Consider the following 12,785-nt stretch of genomic DNA (forward strand, 5'->3'; position numbering starts at 1 on the left):
GGGTGGGGCATGTAACGGAGACCCCAGCTGATGTTGAGCAGTGAATGGAGGAATGGGGTAACGAGGAGGAGGAACAATGACCTCCAGAGTAAAATCTTGAGTTATATTCAGTGTTTCAAGATGGCACCACAGCATGGAGATACGTGGTCTTTTTGCATGTGATAAAACACTTTATTGTATTTTTATAAACATGTAATACAGAGGAACCTCTAATGATCTGGCATTCAATTATCTGAATATTGGATTATCTGGCAGGATCACAAGGCCCAATGCTTGGCTAAACTGTGTTATCCAGCATTCCATTATCCAGAATTAGATTAACCAAACGAAATACTCCCCCGGCCCTGGTCTTTTGGATAATAGAGGTTCCTCTGTAAATCTAAATCTTACGATAACACGGCATTATCGCAAAGCCACAAAATGGCTAATTTCACACTCTCATTTTTCAGCCGTTTTACCCACCCATGGTAATTTAAAATAGATTTGGTCCTTAAACAAAATAGAGTCTACAGTGGCAGCTTGACACCCATTCGTGAATTTAACAATGTGAAGGCAGCAATCAAATAAAGTCTGCAAGGACAGAGGCTGCTCTTAACTGAAGCTGGAGGTGCTCAATATTTGTGGGAAGTGGGTGAAGAGGAGGGGAAGAGGAGTGGAGTCAAAAACCACATGCATGTGTATCTTTCATATCAGCTATCGTTTTGACACAAGAATGCAAGCCTCTATTTAGTGGAAATTGTGCTCTAGCAATCATGTTAACACAATGCTAATCATCTACAGGGAGGTAGTGCTATCGTGGTAATGACACTGGACTAGCAATCCAGAGGCTAACACTGAAATTGATGCAAAATGCCTGATGGAATTTAATATAAAATCTGGGATTAAATGCTAGGCTCCATAACAGTGGTGAAACAAATTTCATTGCTGTAAAAATCTCCCAATTCGTTAACATCGTTCAAGTATATCTTACATGGAAAAAATCTCAAAAGGGAATGAAACTAGACAGAGCAACCAGCATTATCCACTCAGGCACTGAAAACAGCAGCACACCCAATCTTATTGACCCTGCCATTAGTGGAAGTAAGGTGTTATAACAATCGATGTCAGTTTCATGGTCACTGAGATGAGCTTTCACTGAAAGTAAATTGCACCAGCTGTCATGGTGGAATTTGAATGTGTTCACCAGGTCATTAGGCCAGGCTTTGGATAACTAGTCCAGCAACATGACAAGCAAGTCACCATCTCCTTGAGAGAGCTGAAGGCACCAGATAGTGCAAAGGCCTCCGGACCCTGACAACATTCTGAAAATACTGGAGAATTGCCTTCCAGAAATTAAGGACCTAAGAAACAGAAGTAGGAATAGGTTACCTGGCCCATCGAGCCTGTCTGGCCTTTCAATAAGATCACAGCTGATCTTTTTGTGGACTCGGCTCTACTTACCCACCTGTTCAATATAACCCTCAATTCCTTTACTGTCAAAAGCTCCTACCTATAACAAGGTGTTGCTCCAGTACAACTACAACATTTATAAAATTGCTCAGATATGGTTTATACAATAAAAAGCAGGACAAATCCAAACTAGCCAATTACTGCCCAAATCAGTCTAATCAAATGCTGGTAAATAGGACCAGATTTATTTCGAACACCTGGTCAGCATGGATGAGTTGAACCAAAGGGTCTGTTTCCATGCTGTACATCTCCATGACTTGGATATCGGTAAACATAGTTGATAGTGCTAGCAATAACCTTGGTAATGCTTGGTTCGGGTTTTGCAGGAGGCACTCAGCTCCTGGCTTTATTACAGCTTTGATCCAAACAGACAAAAGACCTCAAACTCAGGGGTGGAGTGAATGTGACTGCCCTTGATACCAAGCAGCATTTGATAAAGAATGGTATCAAAGAGCCCAAGTAAAACTAGAGCCAACATTGGTATGGGATGGAATAAGTGTGATTACAAGTATGATCTTGGATCGGAAATTATAAAATCTATATTGGTGGGGGTATGAACTAAGGAGGGGGAAGGAGACTCGAGTGTAGTCTGTAAGACCCTTAACATTAGCTACACAATATCACAGGATAGACCTTAAAAGACGGCATAACATGTATTCTTGACAGCAGGAATGTGCTGTAAACAAATGGAAACCAGTGGACATACTGTATTTACATTTCCAGAGGACATTTGATAAGATGTCAAAGATTATGGAAAATAAAATCTCACTGTGTGGGGGGTAACACATGGGCATGGATAGAATATTGTTTTCCTGTTCACAAGTATAAGTAGACCTTTGTTGAGGCTGGCAGGGTGTCATGAGTGGTGTGACACAGGGGCCAGTGCAGGGGCCTTAGCTGTTTACAACGTATCTAAATAATTCAGAGGAAGGGAATAGGAGCTAAATTTGATAAGACAAGGACAGGTAGGAGAGGGAGTGTGAAGAGGACATGAAGAACCTACAAAGGGACAGAGATAGGGAGTGGGTAAAGATCTGACAAATGGAAGACAAGGTAATAAAAGTATGAAATGGTTCATTTTGGAAGAAAAAAAAGCAAATTATCAAAATATCAGGAGGTTGAAGACCTCTATGATGCAGAGAGATCTAGTGTTCACAAGTATGAATCATAGAAGATTAATATGCAGCTACAGCAAAAGATCAGGGAAGCTAAGAGTGATATGGTTTATTCTGGGGGTGGAGGGGGTGGTGGTGGAGGAATTTGAATGCAAGAGTCAAGAGGTTATGTTTTAGTTATACATGGCATTGGTGAGATCACATCTGGAGTACTGAATACAGTACTAGTCACACTTATAGCAGCATGTTAATACATTGCAAGCAGTTCAGAGAAGGTTTACTGTGCTATTATCTGGAATGAGTGGATAACCTTATGAAGGAAAGGAAAGGCAAAACAGACTAGACTTATACCATTTCGCATTTGGAAAAGTCAGACGTGACTTGATTGAAACACAAGATCGTGAGGGGGCTTAACTGGGTGGATGTTTAAAGGATGCTTCCTCTTATGGAGAATCTAGAACTGGGGGTCAGAGTTTAAAAATAAGGAGCAGCCATTTAAAACACAGCAGAAGAAACATCTGTCTTCTGACAAGGTTGAGTGTCTTTGAAGTTCCCCTTTTCAAAAGGCAGTCGGACCAGAATCGTTAAAATGTTCTTCAAGCAGCTGCAGACTGATTCTTGATTTGGATATTTGGTTGGCATGGGCGGGTTGGACCGAAGGGTCTATTTCCATGCTGTACATCTAGGACTCCAAGAGGTTGAAAGAATGTCGAGATATATAGGAATGCAGAGGTGAGGTGGTGGAGGTGCTGATGTTGGACTGGGGTAGACAAGATCAGATGTCACACGACACCAGGTTATAGTCCTAAAGGTTTATTTGAAATCATAAGCTTTCAAAGTGCTGTCCCTTTGTCAGGTGAAGTGAAAAGCATACTGGCACAGAATTTATAGGCAGTTCACATGACCATTCCTCGAACACTGTTGTGGGCTAATCAGAGATCAGGGAAGGTGTAATAAAGGTTTAAACAAATTCTCTCAACAAAATAACCTGGTCCAGGCTTTCTGCCAACTGAGATCTTAAAAGAAAAGAAGTAACTTAAAGAATTGTGTATTTTCCAAAATCGTTAACTTTTAACTATATGATTTCTAGCATAGTCCTACTGTCTCATCAACTTGACATACCAACAGCTTATATCATTCAACATCCAATGAAAGGCAATCACCATCTCCATCAAATGAGAATCTACACATTACCCCATGACATTTAATTGCATCACCATCACTGAATTCCCCCATGGTTAATACTGACCAGAAACTTAACCTGATGAGCCATAAAAATACAGTGGCAATAAGAGCAGGTCATAGGCTATAGGACCTGCAGTAGGTAACTCATCTCCTGACTCCCTAAACCTGTCCACCATCTACAAGGCACAAGTTAGGAGTCTGATGAAATACTCACCAATTTGCTGAATGGGTGTACCTGCAACATAGCAGAAATTGCTACCATCCAGGACAACGCAGCCTACTTTATTGTCACCTCATCTACCAGTTTTAAAAATTCTCTCAACAAAGGAAGTTAAAAATCACAAAACCAGGTTATAGTCCAACACTAGCTTTTGGAGCGCTGCTCCTTCATCAGGTGGTTATGGAGTATAAAATCATAGGACACTATTTATAGCAAAAGTTTACAGCATGCTGTAACTGAAATTATATAATGACAAAGACCTGGATTGTTTGTTAAGTCTCATCTTTTAGAATGAACATATTGGTTTCAGGTCTTTCATATGTAAATTGCAGAACTTTCTTAGAGTTACATTCTCAAGTGAACTTTCACAATGGGTGCCATTTTGGCCCAGATAATGCATCGAGTGTGACAGGCTGTCTGTGCTCCAATGTTCAGACTAATTTTCATCTAAAAGAGGGATTTAGAGAATCTTATATGAATTCATATATTTTACTTTGCTCAAAAACTGCAATTCTGCAAGTACATATTCACCCTACAAACTCATTCTCTTGTGAGAGAGTGAGAGAGCCAGAGAGAGAGAGAATCAGAGATAGACGCACATGTGAGAGAGGGGCAGACCAAGAGGCAGACAGACAGACTATAACCTGGTGTTGAAAGATTTTTAAGTTTGCACAACCCAGTCCGATACCAGCACCTCCAAATCATAATATATTAGTACTTGTACTGTAAAGCAGATCTAAGAAGTTTTCGGTTTCCAGTGCTGTGAATGGGCTTTTTTTTTTCTTAAAACTCAAATTTATTTCATTTCCTAAACATGAGCGTCAAAACATCTTTGCCACAAAAACCTATAGCGAAATTAAAAAACCAGATAAGCTACCTAATGAGTTGATTGCTAAAATATTTACCAAGTCAAGGTTTTACAACTTGGAGAATGTGCAGCAAGAGCATGTGAACACAAAGATCTATACCAGGTCATGTGCTGTTTCGCAAATCTCAAAAGTAGGCAATCAGCGAAGTCAGCCTGTCTGTACATTTCAGAGATGGAGTGAATCACTTCTAGTGAGTATGTAGCAAGCCAATGAAAGGAAATGCATGCAACCCAGTGAGACAAATTACAGAGTGAAGACTGGACTGATAATTCACTTGGATCGAGTGCCTAAGACAGATATTGCTGGAAAAGCAATATTGTCAAATTGTCTTTTTCATAGATGTAATTCCGTTTTTAAGGTGTAATCAATGTTTTTGTCTGTTAAAAGTACATTGAACGTATTTATAGTAGGTTGCCAGTGAACACCACAAGTAAAACTTCTGGTCTATCTTTGTGGGCGGCACGGTGGCACAGTGGTTAGCACTGCTGCCCCTCAGTGCCAGAGATCCAGGTTCAATTCCCGCCTCAGGCGACTGTCTGTGTGGAGTTTGCACGTTCTCCCCGGTCTGCGTGGGTTTCCTCCGGGTGCTCCAGTTTCCTCCCACAGTCCAAAGATGTGCAGGTCAGATGAATTGGCTATGCTAAATTGCCCGTAGTGTCAGGTAAGGGGTAGATGTAGGGGTATGGGTGGGTTGCGCTTCGGTGGGTCGGTGTGGACTTGTTGGGCCGAAGGGCCTGTTCCCACACTGTAATGTAATCAATCCAAGTTCACCTCTCAAATCTTAGGTATCATTTGGAATCATAATGCCTATGCCCACCACAGAGTACACAGTGCTATAAACCCAGCTGCTACTATCTACAGGATACACTTCAGGGAGTCACCAAGTCCCCTCCAATTCCCTTTTCCAAATCTATGATCTCTACCAATTTGAAGGATAAGGGCATGCAGACAAGTGGGATAGCCACTACCCGGCAAGTTCAGCTCTAAGTTATTCAACATACTGATATATGTCTGCTCAACATCCGAGAATTCCCTTCCTAACAGGATTGAGTGTACCTACTACTCATTCCGAGGTGATAACTCACCACCACCTTCACAAAAGCAACTGGAGATAGGCAATAAATGCCCCAGCCAGCATTGCCCGCATCCACCGAGTTTTAAAAAAGGTCAACTATTTTATGTGTCAAATATTTGGGACACCTGAAAAGCTGACTTAAAAAAGTGATCTCTCATGAACCTCTACAGTATGGAAGCAGAGCATTCAGTCCATCAAGTTCACATCAACCCTCCAGGCAGCAATGCACCCTGACTCACCCTACCTACTTACTAGGGTCATAAAGAGTCAGAGTCCTACAGCATGGAGACAGGCCCACTGGCCCATGCTGACCAAAATGCCCATCAACGCTAACCCCATTTCCCTGCACTTTGCACATATCCTTCTCAAACTTTTCTATCCATGTATTTATCCAAATGTCTTTTAAACATTGTTAAAGCATTCTCCTCAACTGCTTCTGCTGGCCTGGGTTATGCATTCCCATAACCCCGCATTTCCAGTGGATAACCCAGTTAATTTACACATCCCTGCACACTATGGACAATGGAAAATCCACCTAACCTGCATATCTCTGGATTATGGGAGGAAATCCACACAGGCACAAGGAGAATGTGCAAACATCAGAGTCATCCAAGCAGGCCTCCCTTTCACTCTAAGTCAGTAGCGCTAACTACTGAGCCACTGTGCCATCCTAATTTGTAATTGGTTTCAAAAATACGAAACAATTGTGCTTGGAGCCAAAATCAAATAACTTAAGGACTTTGATCACACTCTGCACTATTCTTTAGCAGTCTGCACCATTTCTTGCAAGGCCTTCCAAAACAAGCCATGTAAAGACCATTATATGATAGCGTACAAGCTGGTGATATGTTTCCAGCTATCTATTGTAGAACAAACATTGTACGGTCAGAATGATGCAAAACAATTGAGCACTATTTCAGTTCTGACAATACTCTGAATCCTGAAGGCTGTTCAGAGCTGCTGCTGCTAGATATATTCTTGTAGTTGTCTGTTCTTATATTCAGCTCAAAGCCAATTTTCATCCCATCCATAAATTAACTGTTACTAACTATTTAAGCAATATATACACTAGCCTAGCCAGCTCACAACCCAAGGAAAACACTGCAAAATAAAAAAAACCTGAAAGATTCACACTGAAACAGTGACTTGGTTCAAACACATTCATTTCACTCTAAGAACGAGTAGCGATTCAAAGCACGAGCAACTGATTATAAGGCACACAGAATGACTGAGCCCAGCTGCCACATGCTCCTTCAAGCTCACAATTTCCTCACAGTGGTGGGTGCTGCAGCAATCACCCAAGTACAAATAATATAGATCCATAATAGATCAAAACCCATTCTAACAAAGGGAACCAGTCATGCAGCACTACAGAAGTGAATAAAATACTCGTTTAGAGAGATTAGGCTCTGCCAGAAAAATGATTGCATTAGACATTGTTTTAAACATCAAACCTGTCACAGTAACACCTGGTTAATGAGGGCCATGTTAAAATACTGAAGCTGACTGACAGAATTTGATTTTAAAAATCCAGAAGAAAGAAAATACAGTAAAAAGCTTTGCTCTTTGCATTATGTCAATTTGTACTGAGTCAATGATGTGCCTAGGCTACAACGTGCCAGATCATCCTGATTCATTTTTTTTTAAAAACATAATTGATTTTTGTCTCTTGTGGGTGAACACCATCAGAGAAACAGACCTGCAGATATTAGGGACTCAAACACTGGAGTATTTTTCTTTTTGCCTGTGACTCAAAAGGACAATACTTAACATTCAATTTTGCTGCTATTGTTTCCCTATTGAAATTACGTATCACAACCAAACTCCTGCCAATTTAGCATTGTATTAGGGCAGAATTAGTACTGATATTACCACACCTAGCTTGGCTCGGCCTCCAACTGGGAAAAAATCCTTAATCTGAGACTTTGATATTTGCATGGATCAAATTCAGTAAGGCTGTAGAATGAATTCTCTGTTCATGGGAATGCCAGTCTGTACTGCATGAAATGGCGCGGCTTTACATCAAAGAGGATTAAACTTGCTCAACCAGAACCCATAAGAACAAGAAACTAGCTGTGGTTTATACTGACAGAAGTATAGTAGCGTTGTTATTCTGTTAGACAATGGCGAGTTATGAAGCCAAGCAAGACAAATTCAGATCCCACTGTGGCAGTTTGAGAACTGGAAGCAATTCTAAAGCTGGGAATTAAGACCAGTTTAAAAAAAATGCAGATAAACATCACATACAGTACACTGCCATCTTACCTGTGAACAGGAAAAAAATCAAGACCATGATAAGAGTATATCCAAAGTATAGTATTGTGCTTGCTGCACCAGAGATCTGAAGCTTTGAGAAGAAGTAATGAACAGCATAGACAAAGAAGTAAACAGCTGTAAAGCCACTCGTCAGGAACGATCGCCACCACCAATGGTAATCCTATTCAAGGAATAACAAAATATATTAGCTAGACAACATCAGGACATAAATGCGTTGCACTTAACTAGGTTAGAATGTTCAAAATAAGATTAGAATGTCAATGGATAGAGCTTTGCTCCTTGGGTCAGGATCCTGATACCTCAGTCAAATAAGGTCCTGACCCCTTCATGGGCAGGAAGACTCATGTGGAAGCATTTTATTCTAACTGGCCCATTAAAAGGTCAGCAAGTGGGATCACACCCAACTTAGACAAAGCAAGTTCTTGGAGTTGGTGTTTTAATGGGAAACGGAGAGAAGGAGACAGAAAAGTAACTTCGTTCTGAGGAGTTTTCTTCAACAATATAAATTTAAAAATGGCCTCAAGATTTCAGCCATCATTGTGAATGGGACAGAATAACCTTTTGATATAGCCAGGGTCGGCTCTGGCAAAAGGCTACTGGCCTAATGCTCAAATCAGTAGCTGAGACAGGGTTTGACCAATTGAAAGTTTTCAATTTGTCATTAGGCCTCCGCGTGGGAGCATGAAGCAACCGAGGATGATTATGGAGAATTCGACTTAATTATCATGACTGGTTGGGGGTGGGGGACAGAATCGTGGAGGATTTAGTGTCAACAACAGGGTTGCTGTAGTGGGTGATTTTAATTTCCAATATTGGTTTCGACTCCTAGAGTGCTAGGGGCTTAGAAGGGACAGAGTGTGAGGTTCTTGAAACAATATGTAGATACTTCAACTTGGGAAGAGGCCATTCTAGATCTTGCATTAGGGAATTAACCTAGCTAGGTTACTGAACTTTTAGTGGGGGGTGTCATTTTTGAAAAAGTGATCATAATTGCTTAAGTTTTAATATAGTTATGGATAAGGATAAGACTGGTTATTGGGTAAACATGCTAAATTGTGGGAAGGCTAATTACAACAGTACTACACAGGAACTGGAGAGATTAATGTCTGGGGACAGCTGGTTGAGGGTAAATCCCCATCGGATATGGGAGAATCTTTCAAAGGTCAGTTGATTTGAGTGTTCAGGACCAGCATGTTTCTCGAAGGATGCAGATGGTAAGATTCACGAACCCTGGATGACAAAGTAGCATAAAATATTTTGTCAAAAAAAATAAAACATATGTAAGGTTTAGGAAACCAAAATCAAATAAGGCCCTTTAGGAATATAATGGAAACAGAAAAGAACTTTCGGAATCAGGTGGTGAAATGGGGCCATAAAATGTCCTTGGCAGGTCAGATTAAGAAGAATCCTGAGGCATTTCATACACGTACTGAATGGACTCTCAAAACTTTAACACTAGCCTGTACCTGTGTTTTTTTGTTTTTGCAGCTGTTTATCTATTATTTAGGTATCTGGGCTACTTAAATTTGATCTGCCTGCATTGCTCGCAAGACAAAGCTTTTCACTGTGTCTTGGTACATGTGACAATAAATTCAATTCAATATATTAGGAGCAAGAGGTTAGCTAGGAGGAAATTTCGGTGTGGAGCCAGAAGTGGGAGAGGTCCTTAGTGGAGTACTTCACACCAATATTCACCAAGGACATGGATGCTGATAGGATTAGGGAGGGGTACATTGATATTCTGGGATATGTTGATATTAAGGAGGAGGAACTATTAGGTGTCGCCAAAAACAAAGGTAGAGAAATCCACAGGGGCTTATGGCATCTATCAGAGTTTACAGAAGGAAGCAAGGAGATGATTTTTGGGACCTCAACTGATATCTTTGTATCCTCGATAGCCACATGCTAGGTCCCAGAAGTGTAGGGAACAGCCAATCCTTTGATTCAGATGGGTAACAGGAATAATCCAGGAAATTAAGAGGGCAATGAGCCTTACACCAGTGGTAAGGAAATTATTGCAGAAAATTCTTAAGGACAGGATTTACCTGCATTTGAAAAAGAACAGATTTGTGAGGGATATTCAGCACAGATTTATGCAGAAGTAGTCTTATCTCTCAAATCGGAGAGTGTTCTTTTTGACCAAGTGACAAAGATGGTGGATGTTGTAGGCTAGTGGATGTTGTTTACATGGACTTTACCGAAGCAATTACCAAGTTTCCTCATAATAGACTGGTCCAGAAGATTAAGTCACATGGGATGCACAGTGAGTTGGTACATCAGATAGAAAATTGGCTTTGTCATAGAAGACACTGGGTAGTTGTGGAGGGGTGTGGCCATTCAAGGATCAGTGCTGGGACCTTTTTTCTATATCTGGATGAAAATGTAATCTGGATGAAAGTACAGGTGGTCTGATTAGTAAGCTTGCAGATGACATGAAAATTGGTGGCATTGTAGACAGTGAGGAAGGTTGTCAAAGAAAACAACAGGATATAGATCAGCTGGAAAGCTGGGTGGAGAAAAGGCAGATGGAGTTTAATCTAGACAAGTGAGGGGTGATGCACTTTGGAATATCAAATGCAAGGTCAATGGTAGGACCCTTAGGAGCAGCGATATACAGAGGGAACTTGGGATGCATGTGCAACGCACCCTGGAAGTGATAGCACTGGTGGATAAGGTGGTAACGGCAGCATAGGCATGCTTGCCTTCAGCAATCAAGGTATTATATACAAAAACTGGCAAGTCACACTGAGCCATATCAGACTTGAATTTGTAGTATGATCCACTGTTTGATAGGAAGGAGGTGGGGAGGTTTTAGATGGTGCAAAAAAATGTTTACCAAGATGTTGCCTGCATTGGAGTGTATTAGCTGTAAGGACAGGTTAGTCAAACTTGAATTGTTTTCACTACAGCATTGGAGGCTGAGGGGTGACCTAATCATTGTGTAAACAATCATGAGACATCAGTAGGATGGATACTCAGTGTTTTTCCCCAAGGTGGAAATGTCAATTACAAGGGGACATAGGTTTAAGATGAGAGGGGGGAAGTTTAAAGGAGATGCTGGAGGCAAGTTTTTTTTGTTAAAAAGAGAAGGGTTGCAGGTGTCTGGCATGTACTGCCAGAGGAAGAGGTAGAATCAGATATGACAGCAACGTTGACGAGACATTCAGACAGACACGATCAGACAGGGAATACAGGGATATGGACAATGTGCATTTGGACGGGATTAGTTTAGAATGACAAAGATGGTTGGCACAGGCATGGTGGGTCAAAGGCCTGTTCCTGTGCTGGACTCTTATATTCTACTCAAGAAATTCTTAACTGGGACATGCGTGTGGCTGAGAGCAAGCATGTGGGTGTGAGGTGTGAGAGAGCTTATCTTAGTGTACACAAATGTTAAATCACAAACACTTGAAATAAATTTGCAAAATTGCTGCATCTCTGACCAAAATCAGGACTTATTAATAAAGATAAAGATAAATGAATCAACACATCACCCAATGAAGAGGTAATTAAATGGATTCCAACAAATTGCACATCATAATCACCAGGGTATAGCTCTACTGGCAACTGGGGGACTCTGAGCCCATGATCCATATGACCATCTTGACAGAGGCTGAAACGTAACATTTCAAAGCAAAGCCGACCTTAACTACGAACTACTAAGAGTAGGCACCAGATGGTAGTCAAGGGCAGGGTCCCAGGCCCATTTCCAATCTTTACACAAATATTATTACTTTGAGACAATGGAAGCAATGAAGTATATAAATAGATCTTTTAAGTAGAAGTCAGGCAAGTGTTTGACAACAAACCACACTAAGAATTCATGGCATTAAATAAATTGATAATTACCTTTCAAGAAACTACTAAAGCTTCTATTAAAAAGACTTGTGACCATCAGTTTTGATCTCCCTAAAACACAGGCCTGGGTACAAGCAGATGCCAAATCACAACTCTATTTGGTCCATGAAAGTTACATGAATGGAACTGGAAGGTACACCTCTAAATAATACTAATAACTACCCAGCTCCAAGTAACAGTCCAGTCAAGCATGAACTTGCAAAGAAGTTTCTGGACCTCCAAAACTAGTCTCACAAAACTATCAAAGGTGATCACTGAAAATGTTAATAACACAATTTTTTAAAATTTTGAATCCCATATATCTCAAAAAGCTCGAGCATGCTTTCACCTCCTCTGCTTCAGTGGAAAGAATTCCCAATACCTTCCAGAGTCACTTCTCAATTACAGTTTTACTTGTTCATTCACAGGATATGGATGTCACTGGCTGCTCCAGCATTTATAGCCTATCTCCAGTTGCCCTTGAGAAGATGGCAGGAATTGCCTCTTGAACTGATGAGCTCACATAGGTAGGTAGACCCAAAGTTTCACTAGGGAGACAGTTGCAAGATTTTGACCCAGAAACACGGAAATACATTGCTGTTCCTTCAAAGTCAGGTTTAGAGAATGGTTTAGAAGGCAACTTGTGTTCCCACGTATCTGCTGCCCTTGGCCTTCTAGACAGAAGTGGCGGCAAGTTTGGAAGGTGCTATCTAAGGGGCACGAGCAAATTGGTTAGTTACTAATAAATTATATAGTTT

The 12,785-nt window shown here is 40.8% G+C and overlaps 1 protein-coding gene across 1 annotated transcript in view; it reads right to left on the bottom strand.

Moving 5' to 3' along the window:
• Nucleotides 1-12,785, bottom strand: part of LOC140496092 (transmembrane 9 superfamily member 2-like) — a 122,747-nt gene that overhangs the window by 17,642 nt on the left and 92,320 nt on the right. The window contains exon 16 of the mRNA XM_072595630.1: nt 8,179-8,350. Coding sequence (XP_072451731.1) covers nt 8,179-8,350 — 172 coding nt within the window. The remainder of the gene's footprint in view (nt 1-8,178; nt 8,351-12,785) is intronic.

The sequence above is a fragment of the Chiloscyllium punctatum genome, chromosome 25, assembly GCF_047496795.1.
Source record: "Chiloscyllium punctatum isolate Juve2018m chromosome 25, sChiPun1.3, whole genome shotgun sequence".
Classification (NCBI taxonomy): domain Eukaryota; kingdom Metazoa; phylum Chordata; class Chondrichthyes; order Orectolobiformes; family Hemiscylliidae; genus Chiloscyllium; species Chiloscyllium punctatum.